This window comes from Aythya fuligula, chromosome 3 (genome assembly GCF_009819795.1).
Source record: "Aythya fuligula isolate bAytFul2 chromosome 3, bAytFul2.pri, whole genome shotgun sequence".
Classification (NCBI taxonomy): domain Eukaryota; kingdom Metazoa; phylum Chordata; class Aves; order Anseriformes; family Anatidae; genus Aythya; species Aythya fuligula.
The window spans coordinates 33545360-33566441 of record NC_045561.1 but is presented as its reverse complement, the minus strand read 5'-3'; the positions used below and the strand labels follow the sequence as shown (position 1 = coordinate 33566441).

Genomic DNA, 21082 nt, shown 5'->3' with positions numbered 1-21082 from the left:
CTTCCAGTTCCTTCCTCAGTCCCAGCAATCAGCTTTTTCTACCATGTTCCAAACTTTTTTGGGCTTCTCTACAAGCTTCTCAATGCCTTTTAGTAGAGTACCTGGCTCAACCAAATCCTAGCAATGATCAAAGTCATAGAGAAAAGCACATTTGTGCAAATTTCAGGCCCCTGCCTTGTGCGTTACACTGACGTTAAGAGGCAATGATGGCTATTAATATTGGCTTTCATAACTACAGTCAAACACCTGGCCAAGAGCCATGAAGCTGTAGACATTCATCCCGAGTTGTTTGAGAGCTTCCTTCTCTTTTGCAGCTATGACACCTGTACGGGCACTGCCACTGCATCGACCAAAAAGTCCACAGTATGAAGTTATCTTCCATAGGCACTGAAATACAACGAGCATGGTACACAAAAACCAGCCCAGACCAACATCACCAGTGCAGAATTAGATCCAACAGATAAGAGTTTGTTCCTTAGAGAGCTGCGCAGGCATTTTTACACTAATCTGTGTGTCTTAAAGTGTCCATATTCTCTGATTTTTTCTATCTTTTATGCTGTTCACATCTCCTCAAAACATTTAAAACTATTTCTCGAACTTCCAAAAGGAAACAACAGCAATTCATTCAAACATATTCGAGATCGGGTAGTTAATACAACTAGTGATCCCTGTAAAACATTCTTAGTTAAAATGCCCAGAGTGCTGTACCTCATCAAAGACCTCAATTATTTTTTTTCCTTCCTCTGACTGTGATCAAGAACTCTTCTCTTTTCCGCATGTCCAAATGCAGCATACCTGAAAACTAATTCCTTACATTCCAGTATGAGTATGGGTGCCCAGGGAAGACAGAAAAGATCAGAGGAAATGAACAACTGCACAGATACTTTTCAGATATCTCTCCCCAGAGAGCCTGTCTTTTGCATGATAGCAATAAGAATCGGGAAAGTTCTCCTCCGGTGTTCTTCACTCACAAGTCTTACTGTCAGAAAAGTAGATATAGTAGATAAGGCAGAAGACTGAACGGGATACAAAAGAAACACATCAGCAAACACTGTTTAACCCTGTCCACAAATTTTAGGCAATTAGTAAAATAAATGAATGGAGTAAGGGGAACAGGACACAAATCTTGTGTGCAACTCATTGGGCACATGGAACAGTTGGGAACAGTACTCTCACCTATACAACCTGCTTGTGGAGGTGGAAGACGTGAACTGAGGCAGGACAAACCCCATTCTGTCAGCTGAAAGTGGAAGGGACTGGAAAAATAAGCAATAGCAGGAATACTCAATCTGCTACTATGCCAGTTAGCATAGCTCCCGGGTTATTTACTAACAAATGAGATCATACAAACTGAAGCATACATTAGATTATGACTAACACTGGGATATGCACTTTTCCATCCAAGTTTCACATGTGGTCTTCTAAACAGAGCGTATGAAGTGAAAGTTAAAACAACATGGACATTAAAAGCAAGACTGAAGAGCTGACATTTTAGTGTGTACTTATCTCGTAGGCCTAAAAGACTCCCTGTTTGAAAATAATTTTTTTATCTCACCGTAAAAGTTTCTGTGCTGCTACTATTATCCTTGGCAAGGAACAAAAACCTGTACGTAATTCCTTACGCTGTCAGTTAGTTCCGCTCTAATCCACTCTGGGAAAATTTAAATCAATTATCTACAACCTGGAGCTGATACAGGAGGGCATTTAATAGCCAGTACCCCACCCAGTCTTTTCCTGAGCACATCCTATGGAGAACTGGCATGTTCAATGTCTAATCACTGTTCTCAGAGAAAGAGCGCTCCACATCTTGGTTCAGCTCTTGGCTGAAAAACTGTCCACAGAACTCTTTAAGAAAAGAAGTTACACATTGCAACAGGAAAATAGTAAAGGAAATTAGGAAGAGATTGCCTGCCTCATGTACTAGGTGGTGCTAACCTCCCTCCGCCTTCACACACAGCCAAAGCCATAAAACCAAATTGACGCTTTACTCAATAAAAACTCCGATGACCCCATACCTTCAAATATACCGTAGATATAAGCACCTAATAGCTTCTACCCAAGAGGACAGAGGTGACGAGGCATTACAGAGAAGTACCACCACAGGACAAAAGCATGCAGCACGCTGCCTTTTGGGTGCGCTGCAACCCCTGCTCTCCATGGGTCTCTGCCAGTTTCCATGGCACAGTTGTAATTCTCCAGGTACTCTAACATCTGCGAAGCATTTTATAACTCAGACGCTCTGCACACAGGGTTCCTGCTGCTGTTAACACTGAATCAGCTGAACTACTAGCAGCGCTGGTGAGAATTTACTGCATAAAGGAAATGGTTTACAGAAACGGGTTACCGCACATCAGTACCAGCAGATGAGTCACGCTAAGCCTTGCTCCGTATTCAAAAGACCGACCCTCAACTCTACAGAAGTTAACTTAAATCACAGCCTGCTTATGTTTAATGCAGGGCCACAGTCAATTTCAGCTGCAATGGGCACTGCTAGATCACAATCCAGCCTGCAACGTCTGAAAATAAATCTGTTTATATTATGTCTATATTTATCTGTATTTATATTATATCAATTTATATATCCAAATAAATCCATAAATCTACAAACAACTACTCTCCAAATAGGGAATGGACACTTAACACCACAGCAGTGGTACGTTACAACCAACAGCATCTACTGATGGGGTGGTCTTGCACATCATTCACACAAGGGCAAATGCTGACTGCTGCGATAACAGAAATAGGATAAATCTTAAAGCTTATCTTATTATGGGGTTCAGTACGACATGTGCAAAATAACCCACAATGCTTCCACGGAAAATAAAAGAAAGTATGAGTAATAATAAGGAAATGTATTTGTTTGCCTCCTTTTTGCACTACAAGAATTCTGGGCTGTCTTTCGCTGTTTCTCTTTTCAGCACAAGTGCTAGTAATTCAGAAGGCAGGAGAATGAACACATTGGGAAGGACTATTATTAAAAAAATAAATACCCAGGAAATCAAATACAACATGAATATTTAACCTATTTAAACAGAATAAGAGAGGCATTCACAAAATGCTTGAGCAAAGCTAAAGCGAACAATGCTGGGTATTTCAATTCACTTCCTGATCCCTCAGTAAAGGTTGGAGAGAGCTCCCACTTCTGCTCCTGAGACTTTATTAAATTCAACAGAAGCCAAGAAGTGGCTTGACAGTCCCAACAGTTCAATTGATAAAACAGATTTCAAAGCTTGTAAGTTTCTCTATAAAGGTTAAAACAGCAACAGAAAAAAAAAAGCAAAGAGATTCTTTTCCTTTCAGAAGTCCCCTTTTGAAAGCCTAGCGAAGACCTCAGACTTTTAATGAGCAGAAACTTTGGACTTCAGAATTAAGCTTTCCTCAAAATGTAAATTTCGTCTGAGAACAAGAATTATCCAAACTGCTGAACTCTGATTAAAGCTTCTCATTTTCTATGCCTCGCACAAGAAATGACCAAATCTTGTTCCCCTGTATCCTAAAGTTTAGCAAAAAAGCCACGTTAGCTTTTTTGGAAGTCCATTAGGTAAATTAATTGTTTGAGTTAATAAGAAAACAACAATGTCCATTGCTTCACTATAAGAATATTGGTAAGGATATAAGGATAATAGATTCTGTTATCATCACCCATTTATCGCATCTGAAGCATGCTGTCTGAAAGCCCTAATCTCATTAGAAGTGGTACAAGAGACTGCAACTGTCACACTCATGCAGTCAGCTCTCGGTTCTGTCCAGAAGGAAAGGCACACTGCTTGGCCAGGCATTGCTCGGGACAGCTTTCTGAACACACTCACGAACCACATGGCTATTTATGCCCTTGCATTTGAAATGAAATGCCTGAGCTTTATAAAACAAGTTAGTCCCCATTAAAATACACTTCCTTGGGGGAAAAAAAAAAAAAAAGTACAAAGGAGGAAACCCCATATCCTCCCATCTCCCCAGTAATCTCACACTATTTTTGCAACTAAAACTACATTTTTTTTCATTCATTGCATTTCAGCAACCAACGCTTTCCTTAGAGTTTCAACACAGAGTACTAACTTTCAGTTATCTAGCTCACCTGGCAGAGTTCACCTATCAGCTACAGCAATGCAACTGCTGCTGTGTCAACAGTTTCAAAGGAAAAAAAGATTATATTCTTTTTTTTATTATTATTATTATTGGTTTTTTTTTGCTACAGTGTAAGAAACTTGTGAATACACTGCAGTAGCATTCATTTTTCCTTCCTTTTTCTTTTTTGTAACACCTATCATAAAGCTGTTCTTAAGATGAGGGCAGGGTTTGTTTCTGTAACACACCACAAACATTTCATCTCCACAAACATTTCACAAGAAAGACCAGAAGCCTCCCCAGTAATAGGAACAGAACAGTCCAGGGAAAGAAAAAAAGTGTCTGAACAAACCATCTTCTCAGATGCCAATGAGTCAGTCATATCTGTCTTTCCTTGTGCCATTTTCTGTTCCTTTAAGGTAAGCCTTTTATTTTGAGTTATTACTTTTTAGTTGGAACAAAAGTATTACATGTTTTAAAAAAAGCCTATGAACTGGCCTGACTAACCAGCTAAATATTCTGGTCTTAAGCGAAGTTTCCTGATGTACAAAGCATTATCCTTTATACAACAGAACCAAGGGTTTTGAAATTTTTTTTTGTCTTGCCATTACAGCACGTAAGGTCAGTGACTGCAGCTGGATTTCTGGCATTTATAGTATGTAATATGAACAAAGCTGTATGAGTTCAGAGAAAAGTCTCAAAAAATTGAAAGGCTGGTTAAGGGACAGCAGAACACCTCTAAAAACATTAGTCTGCTCCATAAAAGCTACGTTGTATGAAAGCTTTACATTCTACTGACTTTGCTTGTATTTACAAAGGCAGAGTTTGTGTGGATGGAATAACTGATTTGGTCATCCCTGACTCATCTTCCAAGTTACTGAGGCTTCTGCAGCTGTCCTACACCAAGCATCACACCCTGGGACGTGAGAGCTTACTGCTTGTTCTGGACTAAGGGCAGCTTTCTGTCTTACAGAGGGCATGCACCCAGGTTTCATTGAAACTAAAGCTTTTTTTGGGTGTATAGATCAACTGTTTCTCATGGCAAAGATTGGTGATAAAAGTACAAATACTGCAAACTACTTTTAAGTTCATAGCATTGAATGTTATAAGTCCATACTAATGACAGCTATAGCCCTGCCAAGTCTCTACTGAATTTAACAGGAACGTATGTGAATTTGAGAACCTGCTGATTCAGGACACCTGAACTTAACTTGTATTTTAAGCACTATTTTTTATTTTTATTTTTTACCACCATTACCACCATCTAAATTGCTCCCCAGAGCCTTGCCACTGGGTTCAGTAATCCTATCCTGTTCCCTCCTTAGAGCAATATACTCGATTACCCTATTCAGCGAAAATCCTATGGCCACCAAGGCTCCTGACACGCTGTTACAGCGTATGTCCTTAAAACGGGTTAAGGACTGGAGAAAGTTGTCATGAGACAGTTAAACATTGCACAGCATGACTGTACATAAACAGGAGAACATCTGGATTACAGACATAGAAAACTTTGGATTTCCATTTTTTTTTCCTTAAGCTTGCAGACCACTGCGTGGGCTCTAAAAATCCTGATGTGCTGAGTCCTCCTCTTTTACAAAAAACAGTGACCCTACGTTTGTGAAGCACAACAAATACCTGAAGGTCCCAGCTCAAAACTATTTGGAAATAGGTCACAACACACAAAAGTTAGCTATATGCTACAGTCGGTCAGAGTCATAAATGCAGTGCAAATGTAATTCTGAGCCCATACTTCCCCCCCCCGACAGTTTGTGTGCAGGAACAATAATAAATTACTGTGGAGTGATGACTCTCACTATGGAGGAAAATATTTTTTAATATAAAAGATAAGTTCTGCTGGTAATTAAAGAAGACATAAAAGAGTTGCCAATAACAAGTCAAAAAAGTACTGCTCAACGACACCAAGGAATCATTGTATGTCTACAATGAAAATAGTTTCATTTCTGTCCATGGCCACAAAAAAAAAAAACCAACACAACACTTGCTATTGATATATAGAACGCTAATCAGTCCCCGATGTGTTTATGACCCGCATTCACACGTGCAAACTGCGGACAGAGCTAAGGTTGGTAATTCAGCCTGGTTTATGGCATCCCCTCATTCAGATGTTCTCAAGTTTTATTGCAATGCCGAATGCTACCTATCGGGTACATCAACAGCATGTTTTGTTCTGCTGTCCTCTCAGTTGGTGAAAATACCTGAAGGTAAAACTCTTATTTATTCCAACATGTAACTCATTTCAAAGCTGTTAAGAAGTGGTGCACTATTAGAAGTATATATGAGTATATGTATATAGGAGAAAAGAGCTACACAATTACATTTAAAATGCAATTAAATGAAGTGAACACGCACAAGCCTATTGAATGCTGACTCTACTACTAAGCAATCACCCCACTAAGTTACTCGCAACATTTTTGGCTTTGGCTCCAGTCCTACAAGCTCACAATCACCATCTGATCATATTACGTACATATGGATGGCAACCTAACGTTTTCAAATGCTCCTGAGTGTCAATGGGATTTGAGACCCAAGTCATTTAAATGCTTCGAAATCCTTTCTTATATTTGGACTTTCAGTGAAGGACACTTGGTTACACAAACCATGTTTGCCTTGTTACCTATGAAAGACAGAGAGCTATTGCTGTTTTGAACATTTTCATATTGTAGTTGTAATGATGTAGACGGATATATTGCTGTTCCAAGTTTAGGTCTAGTACAACCTAAGTTTCAAGCAGAAGTGTATTTATCTTATTCTTCAGTCCCTGTGGCAGCTCTGTAAAGCAGGGTGTTCATGGGTGAACATGGTACCAAGAGCACGGAGTCCTGCTTGGAAACAACGCTGGCAAACCAATCTGTTGAGGTACTCGGTGACCCACAAATCCTAACTCCAAATTCAACCAGCTTTACCTACATCAGTTGACTTTTGTGTTTTAAACATGAGAATTAAAGATGCTGATTCGTACAACTAAATCAAGACAAGCATTAGCTTATCCTTCTCAACAACGTAAAGCCAATTAGCAACTTCCTTAAGAAAATAAATTACCAAGATCTCAAAATCTTAAACATCACCCCCAATATGTTACTTGTTCACTCAAAGTCCAATCGTTTTGTCATAATACAGTCGCATATAAACAGTGGGATTTTTTTTTAAAGAATTTTAAACAGTACGTGGAGAAGCTTGCAGTGTCTATTTAATTAATAAGATAGATCAGACTTTGTGCCCAGCCACTTGACATTTTCCTTACAGATTTGTAACTAGAGCCTTTATGCAGGTATAGCAGTTCTGAGAAATGGCTGGAGGGCAGAGAACAAGGTCACCCCAAAATAGTAAATTTTATTCTTTGACAAAAATAAAACAACCTGGTATTTCTTTCCTGCTTGCGAGGACTTGGAAGGAAAAAGGTAGCAAGGAAACTAAACGAATAATCAGAATGGGAATGTGCTTCACCATCCTGTCCCCCTCTGCGCCTCAAATGCCCATTTTGGGGGCCCCCATCACACTGCTGGGGTGGGAGACCCCACTGAGCAGGCAGCTCGCTTTCACCCACAACAGTTCTAGTCATTGGGTATAAATGCACAGCCCTTAAGGACCATACGCCAGCATGCTAGCCATGAGAAACGGGTGCTGTGTGTGCCATTTGATGGGTGACAGAGCAGAGAGCAGCGCTTTCCAGAAGGGTGCCAGGCGCCCCGTTGGGGTGAGACCCTCTGTGCGACGCATCGGTCCTTTCTCGTGTTTCCCGCAGCACACTCCCACTTCTCAGGCAATCGCATTTCAATTACCAGTACGGAAAGCATTCGGCACGCACGTTCTGCTTAAAGTTTAAGGGTTTTAAACATCTAGTGAAAAAACAATCCTTCATCCCGTGACAAGAGAAGGAAACCTTTACACAGACTGGTATTTTGGCTTTGCCGTCTTCGGTGATCCAGATTAATGCAAACGCAAACTGCAATCTTCACAGTTGTCATTTTCACAAGGTAGCTCTTACTGCTTTGTAAGTGTTTAGAGCAGACAGCCTACATTTATTTACATGAACAAAACCAAGGGTATCGCAGCACTCACAGAAACCATTATGTTATCCGCATCATTTTCCTGTTTTGAAATAACATAGAGAAGACGTGGGAAAATGCTTCAGCTCCTTACAATTTCCCTTTGCTAATTGAGACCGAAGGGATAAATCACAATCAGCACACTTACTGCATCTCATTCAGGCTGGGGGAAATCAGGGCCAAGTTAAATATTTTGTTCACACGCACACAGAGCAAACAGCAAAGGCCCCTTCGGTGGATCAGCTATTGAGGCATTTCTGACGGTAATCTCAGGGAAAGGCCCCATAACCAAGCACTGAGTGATCATTAACAGCAGGTTAAAAAAAACGAGCCCCATAACGTTACCTCATCCTGAACACTTATCCAAGGTATGTGTAACCTCGTCGTACACAAGGAGAACAAGCAAGTTTTAACCACCTAACCACTGTCCCAGGCTGGTGCTGTACACTGCAAGTCTACTGCTAAATCATCCACGTCAAATTAATGGTGAATCCTAAATAGAAGCAGTAGTTAAAAGGGATTTAAAATTTTTAAGTGAGCAAGCAGCAGCAGCGACTCATATCTCTTCAGTCATCTCTAATCTCCAAGAGAAAAAAAGTATCGTGTTTTTTTTTTTTTTTTTTTTTTTTTTTAAATAATAAAAAGTCAAGCAGAATCATGGAAAAGTTTTTCATCAAACATCCATGCACCTTTTCCATCCTTACTCATGGAGGGCCCCTTCTGTAAGGACAGCACACAATCCTCCCTCTCCACTTCTACCGCAGTAGTTTGAGAAACTGGTACAGGACAAATAAAGGGATCTCTAACAATTAAACTAATGAATAGCAAATATGTGCACTATGAACTTCATGTACATGAATTTTCTGGCCCCCTTACTTCCTAGTACTTTCACCTAACACACTGCTCCTTCAAACATTAGCCTGGCAAACAAATAATTCGGACCTTCTTGCTATCTAAGCATTACTTTGCCTTGAGTCAACTCAAATAAGGAGATGTTTTCTTTCCATTATGGGAAAGGAAAACGCCACCTATACTTTCACAGGAAACATTTACATTTGACTAATTCAACCAGAATCAAAGTGAATCAAACAAGTCCATAGCTTTCTTTACATGGACAAATTGAACTATCAGCTAATATGTTTTGTGATGAAAGTAATACCACGTTCAGTGCTTGCTAGCTGATTGTAGCAGAAACAACAGTTTCTGAACCATACCTACAAATACCAACTGACAGCAGCCACGCAAGCAATAACTAAGGTCATCTATTCATCTAGCTTGTAGAAAACATCTTCTATTTCCTACCAGCAGCGCTGCTGAAGCCATGATAACATAAGCATACAGGCAGAACTGATTTTGGAGACAGAGGTGATGCCTTGATATATACTGGGAAAAAGCAGAGCAGCTTCCCCATATACTGAAGGGAGCTGGTGTGTCCAAACAGTTGGTCTACGTTTTCCATGCTGGGTATCAAGTTGATGTAATAAAAATGTAAAATCTACCTTCAGAATTTGTTTCGCACAGATGATAAGGGACAAGAAAGCTAAGCAGAAGAAAGGAAAGCACTGCTGATTAATCAAATAACCATAAAACCCAAGATAAGGATCATCTACACCATTCCCCCTACCCTTGTCTCCAACTGCCATTACCATGCCCAGAGAATACAAGCCTCAGGAGCAACCCTGTTTTTGGAGCACCGGTCTGGTCTCACCACGTAAACCTTAGTGGTGCAAATATATATGGCCCCTAAAATCACTGAAATAGTTACTGGCTGAATGGCCTTAAGTAGTCCTCAAAACTAACTAAAATCCCCAAACCTTCTCTTTTATTTTGTATGACATTTATTTGTATCAAGAAAAATACTACTAGAATAGTTGGTCCAACAGAGAAAAGATACTTAGAGAGACTTTAATCCTCAAAACTCATAAATGTGTATGAGCAGTCTTCTATGCTACAGTCAAGTCATCAGCTACACTAACTATATGATGACTACTTCAGGACAAATCATTTCAGTTTTTATTTTTTTTATATCAAAAACTGCAAAGAAATTATTAATTCTCTGTGTATACACATAAAACACGTCCAAGAATTATATGCACATAAAGTTGCAACATAAAGACTACTTAAAAGCATTTCTGTACCAAAGTTTGCAACAAACATGTTGCTAAAGAAGTCAGCAAGCCACTAGTAATTCAGCCAACAGAAACAGTAATGACAGAAAGAACACCAATAGGAAAGTGGCTCAATCACTTTTTGTCATCTAGACACCTAGCAATGTGCTGGGAAACTGATCTGAGGACACACACAGAACAGGAAACCAACAACTACAGCAAGCTCTGCTACACTGTCTGAAAGCTGCAGATTTCAGTTGCTGAGAGCCCTGGCCTAGTGCTGTTTAGTTTGGCTTTCCAATTAGTGGTTACAAAAGCAAGCAGTAATTGCAGTTATCTGAATTTCAGATGCATTTCAGAGGACATGTCAGCTCAGGCAACCGAATTCTAACCTGTAATAGTAAAGTTCCTGCTATGCCAGTAAGTGATGAAATTTCCAGTATTTTACTTTATTTTGAAAGAATGATGCAATGCATTTGCTTAACTTACTACCTAATGACATACATCACGGTGTTTTTTCCTTTACTATCTGAATCCATCCTTACAAGCCACTTGAGCAGGACAGGAAGCGTTAATTATTCACCAGAAAGATTTCTGGTCATGCCTGAATTAGTCACATGAGAACATTAATAGCAAAAGGAAACACTGCATCACAGAATAATGGATAATAATGGGGCCCTATCTTCATCAGGAGCGTGCTATGAAACCACCTGAGCCTTGCAGATGTGTAATGCAGGCGGTTCTTGCCCTCCTAATTGCATAGCAACTCTTCTGATTGAAAGAAGCTTCCTCCACCCACCACAAACACTTCCTTCAACACGGATATCCTTGGAAACAACATGTCAATGGGTCAGCGTTGTTTTACAGCAAGTGCTGATTTAAAACAAACACCTCTCTATGGAGGACAGGGCTTGGGAAGCTGTAAACACTCCCCGCTACCAGGACTTCCATTCAGGGCTCCTAAACCACTGTGGAATTAAATGAAGAGTGATTACATGATTCATTAATGAAGGAAAACATGCATGTGAAAAAATATGGTCCAACAAACTTCAATGCCAAGGACTTCTAGCTATTAAATACATGGAAGACAAAAGGGGATGGCACTCAGCATTAGGGGAATAATATCTGTAGATCTGGAATCACCGTACCCAAGCACGAAGTTGAAACTGCAATATGCTAGTGCCCAAAATAAAACCAATGACTCTACTAAGAAACTACAGGCAAAAGAAGAGAAGAGAATGTAGTGACACTGAACACTTCCAGTTATAATGGACTTAGAATAACTAGTTCTAGAGAAGAAACACTTCTACCACGTCTGTTTTAGAGGTTCACAAACACTCCGTGCATTGGACCAGGAGTTACAAACATCAGTCGGTCTACTTCCTTAAATCTAATGCAGAGTCAGTTTGTTACATCTGCAGTTAATCATTTCCAAGGCAAGTTTAATTTCAATGACTTTGTAATGAAGTATTAATCACAAAGCTCCAATGTGAAGAAATCTTAAGTGTTCAGGTACTATTCTTAATTGTTTTCTTTTAAAAGCTCAAAAGAAGAATGAGCACCTAGGTTAATGAGGTAAATTATTGAGTATATGTGGACTATTCCTAATAGCCCTTTATCAATTATAGCTCGGCTCCACACTCCTATCTAAAAACAAAGCCCAAGATTTCAGCTGCTCCAAAGAACTACCGTATTTTCAATCCCCTAACACTGTGAGCATTTTTAAAAATGAAACCCTAATATTTTCCATAAGAGTTTTGCCATTAAAAACTGAATTAGACGAACATAAAATTAAAATTGGAAGGCGCTTTTATTACAGAATCACACTACGTTAAAATACATCCAATGTTTCATTCCTTCAAAGAACTATACAGTCAAAAATTGATTCTAAAAATAGGAATTATTAAATTTTGACTAGATTAATGTGTTAATGATTCAGGGCAACACTAGAAATCTATCTTCAGCATGTGTTAACACTTGGACAGTTTAAGAAACCATTCTTGTCCATTAGTTCCCTGAAGGAGATTAAAAAAGTCCCCCTAGGACATTAACAATGAGCAAGCATTACTACAGCTGACATTAAACTCTTGTCAGCAATACCTGACCTAAGATTCACCTTTGTCTAGCTAAAAATGCATTTTATTGAGCAATACTGGATATTTGCTGAAGAAAAGTTTTGAAGACCCAGAACTGATTCATCAAGAGTCTAGACTAATATTGATAGTACCTTTGACCAGAAATCAATCTGATCAACGGTTAGAAGGACAACGCAGCCTCCAGCACCGAGGGACCCTTTCCAAAAGGCAGCATTTTACCTCCTTTGTACACACAACTTCCCCTGAGACACCTCCAACATATCATTAGGGATCCAAACACGGCTGTTAGGGCGACAGGGCTGATCTCAGAAAGTCACATTAAGTCCATGAGGACATGGCTTTGGATCCTGCACAATTAGGAGGCTATTTTCCGTGCTTAGAAATTAAATAGAATTTCTTCATTCAAACAAGAAGTTATGTGCATACATTGCAAAACAGGCTCCAATTCAAACAACTCACCCAGCAGCACACTACAGTAGTAGAGTCAGAAAGTACAGGTGGTAATCACCAACCCTCTCTTTCTTGCAGTTTGTCTCACTGCTTATTAAAATTATAGAAAGCCACTTTTCAGCTCCATTCAAATTTGTTCATTACTTACGATTACTCTAATTTGCACCAAATAAACATTGTCAATCTAACACTAGCCAACGTATATAGATTAAATGACAATGTCAATGAAAGTCACTTTAAAAATGAATTCCCCTAGCACACTAATGAAAATATTACATCATTAAGAAACTGAAATTTACCTTCCTCGCATTGACCTACATCATTCAAGTTCAGAGCAGGCATATGGTGGCCAGGTTAAGTGGCAGGAACTGAACCAAATCCCTGTGAGCCTGGCATAGGGCAGGTCCCTGCTGCTCATAACTGGAAGACCCCAGAGAACCCATTCCATGTAAAAACCCATCCACAAGTTCCTAATACAACTTCTCCATATACGTATCGCTGCACTTTCCACGATGCTACTGTTCAGATACTGTTAACAGAGAAACTGAACAGTCTACAAGTGTCTTGGGTCTCCAATTCTTGGAATGTTAAAATCCTTCATTTAAGACATCTTCCTAAATACAGGTAAAGAATAATTTATTGTAAATGGATCTATGTATACATAGCTGTTTGACTTCTCTTGTTATACATGATTTAAAAAAAGAAGTGTTAAAAAATTATTTTAAACCCCCGCTTAAACCTAAGGTCCTCCACAAATCTGTCAACTAGGAAAGTAAATCCATGCTGCATATATGCCTGATTTTTAATTCTTCTTCCAAAAATAAAGGACGGACTCCATGCTAGTGAGCCCTGATGACACTGAACAGACAGCAAGGGCATCTATAGTGCCATCTGAGCAAAAGGGGGGAGAGAACAGATCATTCTGATTTACCTGCCTGAACTGAATATGAAGCTTCTCTCTGAGATCCAGATAAGAGTTTCACTGTAGTCGAGGTCAAATATCGTCCAAAAACTGCCACGAGATACTGTGCCAACACTTTGAAGACACAAAGTGAGCCAGGCAGGATAGTATATTTGAGGAGATAGAGAAGCACTGTAGCATTTAAAACTTCAAAGAATATAAGCATCATTTCACTGAGAAAACATATCACATCAGTAATTTCCACCAACTGCCTCTTAAGAAGCCTGTGTTTATTTACATACACAAACTTCTAATTTAAAATAATTTTAAAACCCATTAATAATTGGCATAGCATGTTAATGAAAATATTCCAGTCCAAACCAAACATCTCCAATGCATGCATCCATTATGGATCACTCTCTGAAGTTAATGCTTTGCATCGCTGCGATTTCAACATCTTAAAGGAAACACTGGCTTGTGAGGCTTCCATCATTTTGAGGCTTTAATATTACACGTTGGGCCCCGTGGGCCCGACACGCACCAGTGACATTAACATTTCTGTGGAAGTTTGATGTTGAAATGGTTAAAGCTTATGCAATTAAGGACAAGAGCAGGATGTCCTCAAAACCGATACCTGTGTTCTAACCTTCAAACAGCCTGGGCTTACCATCAGGAACGCCAGACAACCTGAAGCACGCTCAGTGAAGTGAAGCAATACACAAAACACGATACATCTATGCAGCCACACAACAGTTGAACGTTTTACTAGCATGACAGATATTTCGTAGCATTACCTGAGGAATAATCATTGCCAATACCTTCAGCTAATCACAGTTTACAAACAAAACGAAGATGACACTAACTGACACAAAGATGGACACCTGGCCGGTGACGCAGACACAGCAACTTGTTACTCTCAACTCCTCCAACCTTCCAAAAGCAGCACACAAAACCTGCTTCATCCCTCTTTGCTCCACCAGTAGAAGCAGCAGAATGAAACCAAATTTCATTCTGACCACTGAGGAATTCGGTTAGATTAAAAGGTGCTGGATACAGCTGTCTATAATTAGCAGTACATCGATCTATAATTAGGAAGTATTTCTACAACATTTTATATAAAGATTTTGAATAAACTCATAGTTTAAACAAGTGTTTGTTTTCTCAAATTCTGGCTTCCCTGAAGAAGTAAACAGACAGTTTTAATCAAGCAGGCCTATTTTTGGATCTTCTTAAACAAAACACCCTCATACACCAGCTGCTTGAATTTATTCACTCCTTAAAATTATCACATAGCAAGATTAAAGGAAAGAAAATCAACTACTTCCCCCCCCCCCCCCCCCCCCCTCTCCCCCCATAAAGAGCATGGCTAGATTATGAAACTACTTGTTGCAGGATGTTGTGAGGGTCAAGAGTACATAAGGATTCAAGAAGTCATTATGCAAATTCATAAAAATAATTAAGACGTGCTAAGCCATACACCTATAAAACGGAGGACAGCCCCATGTCAGACTGCCAGACATAAAGGAGGAATATACCAAGATAAGCATCGCTGCATGCCTGCTCTGTTCTTACACTTACTCCCCAGCATCACTTATCACCCAAAATCAGAGTTGGGGCTGGATGCATCCCTGGCATGATCCAGAACAGCTGTTTTCTATTAAATAACAAAATCTCCTTTCTGTTTTGTCTATTCTGCTAAGCACTGCAGAAGAAAGCATTGTTTTCACATTCCTAGAAGAGAGCTTATTACAGTTAAAATATCAAATCCAATTCATCTGCTTTTACTTCAAGTGCCAGTAACCCCTACTCCCAAAGGTCAGCTTCTGCAGCAAAAAGAAAACTAAGCCTCGATCCAAAATGGAGTATCTTCCTGGTGACTGTGGTTGCAAAAAGAAATTGTTCGCTGGATAGAAAAAGTCTACCTTTTGACTTTAGTTGAGATGCTCTGCTAGCTGTATTACGACTGAGGGAAGTCCCAAGAACCTCACAAGCTTTTGTTCTTCATTCTGTATATTGTTATTCAAACAGGGAACGTGACAAAGTCTAATTTTTCTCTCCGCTGTCTCCTTGGATTGAAGTTTCTCCATGTCTCATAATCCTCAATATCTTCTACAATTTAAATCCAAGCAAAAAAGATCATTGTCTGTCCAAAGTCTCTCAACATCCTCTGCAGCATTTCCTTGGAAAAGCTGTGACTAGACCAATTCCTCATTAGGCCTTTTGTTTCTGTTAGTTAAATAATTTCTTCTTCCAATTTGTGCAATACACGTACCTCACAGCAGTTAATGATGGCTTTAACTACAAACTGCTCCACTCACTTTCACCCAAGAATTTAACATAGTATTTAATAAGTTCATTTATAGTATATAAAAAGAAATTCAAGTATTTTAGCCATAAGCTAAAGCCAAAACAAAATATAAGGACCACTTCAGGCAAATTAATTACCTGATTCAAACCAGCTCTAGCTCACTGAAATAGATGGCCTATAAATGTTCGTGTAATTCTATGGAAGTTAATTTTACTTGTATTATAGCACACTGGAAAGTAATAAAAGCAAGTAAGCTTTTATTCTTAGAAAAACACGTTTTGGGTCTTGTACAGCACAGTAAGAATTAGCCTTCCTAAAACACAAGCATCGTTAATGTATTTATTGATTCAAATCAGCATATCACAATTGAAAGAACTGGCATTTCTTGTCAGCAGTAGCACTGCAGAGACACCCTGCCCCTTGCACAGCACTACCCACACACGGCTACCCCAGGCACTTGTTGTGTCCTCCCTGGGCACTCAAAGACCTCAGTTAGTACCGAGGGCTAATAAATGCTAACTTGTTTGGTACTGGATGCACTGACTTGCGTAAGCTGCCAACTTCGTTACTTTTTCTAGCATCTGATCCAAAGATAGAGTTAGTGAAAGCCTAAGTAACTGCATGACTCAAGGCCAGCAAAAACTAATTCTCAGAGGGAAAGGGGCCTATTTCTACAGTTTCATCAAGCCTCACTTCGGAACATCTATGGAGTGTCTCAACAGTACTTCAAATTAGGTTTATGAAGGCATTATTCATTGAGGATGACGTACACAGCCTATGAGATTAGAAAGTATAAATGGACAGTCACTGAGAGCTCCTATGGAATGAACAGCTGCAATCACCCATAAAAAAAGAAGGAAAAGATTAGCCAAAGAGGCAGCTCGTTAATGGCACATACATACATACATATATGTCATTGGTTGCTTATAAGCAAAAAAAAAAAAAAAAGCTTTGGTGATATATAGTCACAAGCTAATCATGCTTAGGTTAAATGATGCACCATTTCATCAAGTGTTTTAATTTTAGGAAACAAAATTGAGAGAAGAGCCAGTTTGGCATGGCAGGGCCCTGGTGATACACAAGTAACTGGAAAATCCAGACTCCGAAATAAACTCCGGACTGGGTCTGCACACCATGCTTGGGGCACAATGCCTCACCATGCCTATGATGCATGCAGCGTCAGAGAAGGCAGAACAAATGGTATCATCCTGCAAAACCCCTGCTGGCGTGTTCTCAAACAGCATCGCCATCAGTTTCAGCTGACTACAGTACCTTATAGTGCCAGAAATAAGATGAGATGAAACTAATCATACTGTGTTTTCAATCAACTTCCTGCTGGTTGCCACCATTTCAAGAATGGAATTCATTTCTTTTATGTCCATTAGCATATTCCCTTCTTTCCTGGTTCGAAGGCACTAAGCACGATGGTCTGGCATCATCTGGACCGTAAGAAAACCAAGTAGCATTCACTGTGGTACAATCTGAATCCCAGCAGCGTTGCCCTCTGACTCGCTCCTTCACAATGTGCATTTCTACCAGCCAAGGAGTATTTTAGCTCTCAAGTCTCATCCACGCATGTAACAGTATAATAGTAAAAGCCCCAGCCCTTTGATGAGCTATACTCAAGTGAAACCTTCGTGGAGCCCTTCAGAAGCCGATGGGGAACTGCCAACATGAAGTTCATTAAAGGATTATGCCTCATCTCTAATAAGCAAAGTGGCTTAACTGGAATATATATATATATAGTAGTATTTTCATGTATTTATTAACACGGAGCTGAAGATTTTATATATGTCAGAAAAGGATGGTTTCTGAAATCCACTCATCTAAGAAAAAAATGTTACATGGTCTGTTAATCAGAAAAAGAAGAATTTTTCCAGATCATAAGAATGAGAAGCTAAGCACAGCATAAACCCTAAATGAAGTAATCTAAAATAACATCTTGCACACTGCACCCTTTCCAACCTTTATACACAAAAACTATTCCAATAAAAAGTGAAACAGTTGCAACTAACTGAAGTTTAAGATATAAAAATAGAAAGAGCAGGGGGTAAAATATTTCCAAACAGCAAGCTGTGTGAATTTTTCATAAATAAATCAATACAGATGAGGCTATCTGTGCGAGATGATTTTGTAAAAATATAAAGATGATCTCCGTGTTCCATCTGAACCTCACTGGAGCAAAAATGACAGACTGGACATACTAAAGAGAAGGGGAAGTCTGCAGAAGATTTAAGGATGGCTTCTGTGATCTTCCACAAAAGGTAAGAAAACGTTAGTTGTTGACCTTAAGCAGATGTTTCAGAAGTTCTGAGCAGGCTCACTCAAGTCCCTTCTTTCAGTTGTTCATTTTTCAGTCTCTTAGATCTTGAAACATCAAGAGTTTAGTAGTTTTCCAGTCACCAGAGATTCCTGCAACCTACAGGATCTGAATTTCTAATGTAAAACCCAGGATTTTAAAAGAACCCCTCCAATTTTAATGCAATAGTATGTACAGTCCTCTCACTAACCCTTCACATACCACCACTAGACCAACGTGTACTTCAGGAGCTACTTTATGACTGTGCATCGATAGGCAAAGTTCAGCCCACAGACCCACAGCTTACTTCAATGGCCTTCTTATTGCTTTTCTCAATATTTTCCTTAGGGCTGTTTGTGGATTACTGCAGAAAAGTATTCACCTCACCATAAATGGTACTGCTAGCAGTAAATAAAATTCAAGCCAAAATAAAACAAACAAAACTGCCAGCACCGAGCCCCAATGCTATCTTTTACACTCAGCCACAAGACGTAACATCTAGACCCCACGGTCTGATCTGCTGGCAACGAACTCTTCCGCAGCCTGCGTGGCGCAGGAGCACTCAAGAGTGGGCATCCGAAGATTCTCCATCACTGGAGTGATGCAGACCAGGAAACAAAGCAAAGCTATCCCTCTACATGCCTTTCTTTAGAAAATTTATTGAAATTATTTCATCAAGTTACAAGTTTTAGAACTTTTCATAGGATTAAATGCTATAATCTTGCAGAGAAAGTCAAGCATGGCCCTGTTATTCCATGTGTCAAATCGACATACAGGTCACCAGGAACACTCCATCCTCTTTAAGACATGTTGCTGGCACAACCCTAACTGACACCAAGAGCAGCAGAACTCCAGCTTCAGAGGCATACAGCTCCTTATCCCAGCATGACTTACTTTCTTCAGAATGCTGGCATAAAACTGTGACACCATGAGTACTCCTGCCAGTGCAACGCTACTACAAGGGCATGTCCATGCAGATTTACCAGCAGATCTTTTCAAGCACTGCCAAGGCCCAGGTGAATAAGGAGAAGGCATCACTTAAGTTTCTTCAAGACAGAGAAGCACAACAAGCCATCAGACTGGAAGCTGATGGTGCAATTTACTCATTTTTTGCAGGGAAAATATAGATGTAAAGCTTGCCAATGAGTATTGAAAGGCACCTGGTAGAAAGGGAGCAACAAATAGCATTTTGGTAATTGTTTGTTCAAGGGAAATGTAGGTTTTAAGAAAAGAGTAATGGCTTTAAAGGGCAATGGGTTTTCTTGAGGGCCTCCTGTCACCATTAACCAGATCCTCAAACACGACGCACCAGATTTTTGTCTCGTTATCACAACCCTCTGAACTAGCCCCAAAGTTCAGCCCAGAGGAAAAGTTCACTTTCAACTTTCGGTGACTCTCCCTTCACGCCAAGATCAGGTTACACCAGGCGGGTGGTGCGCTGCCTTAGAGACAGCAGCGACTTGCTCCCCACCACGCTGCAGAAAGCAAGCATCAGCTCCAAACATGGGAGCCTAAGAAAACAGGAATTAACAAAAACAATTTACTGCATATTTGTAATATGTCTTGCATAATCACTCCCGGCAGGGCCACAGCGTACGTTGCACTCCATGTTTTTGGTCATAACTCGCGAAAATGGATTTCACATGAAATCCTGCCACTCCGGTGGGCGCACCCCAGGTACAGCGACACCGCTAAATCGCCCTCATCGCACCTCCTTCCACCCAGCACCTTACATTGCACGCCACAGATCCCAGGAAGGCACAACCAGGGGCAAGCCCAAAGCTCGGGTGAGCCCCCAGAAGCCTGCACAGTCCTGTGGGTTTTGAGCATTTCGTCAGCGGGAGCGTTAGGGACTAATAGGGGATATATATGTGGATATATGTGTGTGTATTAGGGGCGGTTTGTGATGGCGTGTGCCTGGCAGCAAACCACCTGCCACGCTACCCCTGATATTAACTATAAATGATCGGCGATGGGGGCGTACCCAGCACCCTAGAGTGGGTAAGGGGTGAGTGCGGGCCCGGCTTTGCATTTCCACCCCACTTTCGGCTCCGTGGCAGCGGCCCTACCTCTCCCTTCCTGGCAGGAGGCCGGCCAGCAGCCAGGCAGGCCGTGGGGCTGCCGGAGGGGCCGGGACCACCATTTCACACGGCGTTTGCCCCTTGACATGAGGGCAGCAACGCCACCTGCCCCCCCCATACCCCCCACACCCCCTACACCCCCCTGCTCCCTGTGGGGCTGGGCAGGGGGACCCGGAGGGACCCGGAGGGACCCGGGGGGGGCTCACAGCCGGGCCTGCCCCCACCTGAGGGCCACAACCAGCCCCCCCCCGGCCCCAAACCCACACTGAGGGGGCCACAACGCACCCCCTACCTCCCCACCCACCCCCCACCGCCGCCCCTCCCGGCCCCGCGGGGCCCTGGCTTACCCCCAGAAGCCGCAGGGGCAGCGCGGCGGCAGGCTGGGCGCCTTGCTGCGCTCGCTGCCGGCGTCTCCCATGACGGGGCCGGGGCCGGGGCCGAGGCCGAGGCCGGGGCCGGGGCGGCGGCGGCGGGCGGGCGGTGGGGGGGGGAGGAGGAGGAGGAGGAGGAGGAGGAGGAGGGGGGGGGGGGCGGCGGGGCTGGGAGCCGGGATTCCAGGCCGGTCAGCTGGAGCCGGGCGCCACCACCGGGGAGGCGGCGGAGGGGTGTCCTCCCGGGGGGGGGCGGCCGCGCCCTAGCGGCAGGGCCCGCGGTGCCGCCCGCCCGCTGTGACGTCCCCCCCCCCCGGCGCCGCGGAGAGGTGCGCC

At 41.5% G+C, this 21082-nt stretch overlaps 1 protein-coding gene across 1 annotated transcript in view; it reads right to left on the bottom strand.

Annotated features, from left to right (window-relative positions):
* Nucleotides 1-20843, bottom strand: part of ZFAND3 (zinc finger AN1-type containing 3) — a 134266-nt gene extending 113423 nt beyond the window's left edge. Inside the window, exon 1 of the mRNA XM_032185198.1 lies at nucleotides 20723-20843. Within this exon, the coding sequence (XP_032041089.1) occupies nucleotides 20723-20793 (71 nt within the window). The 5' untranslated portion in view covers nucleotides 20794-20843. The remainder of the gene's footprint in view (nucleotides 1-20722) is intronic.
* Nucleotides 20844-21082: the final 239 nt, after the last annotated feature.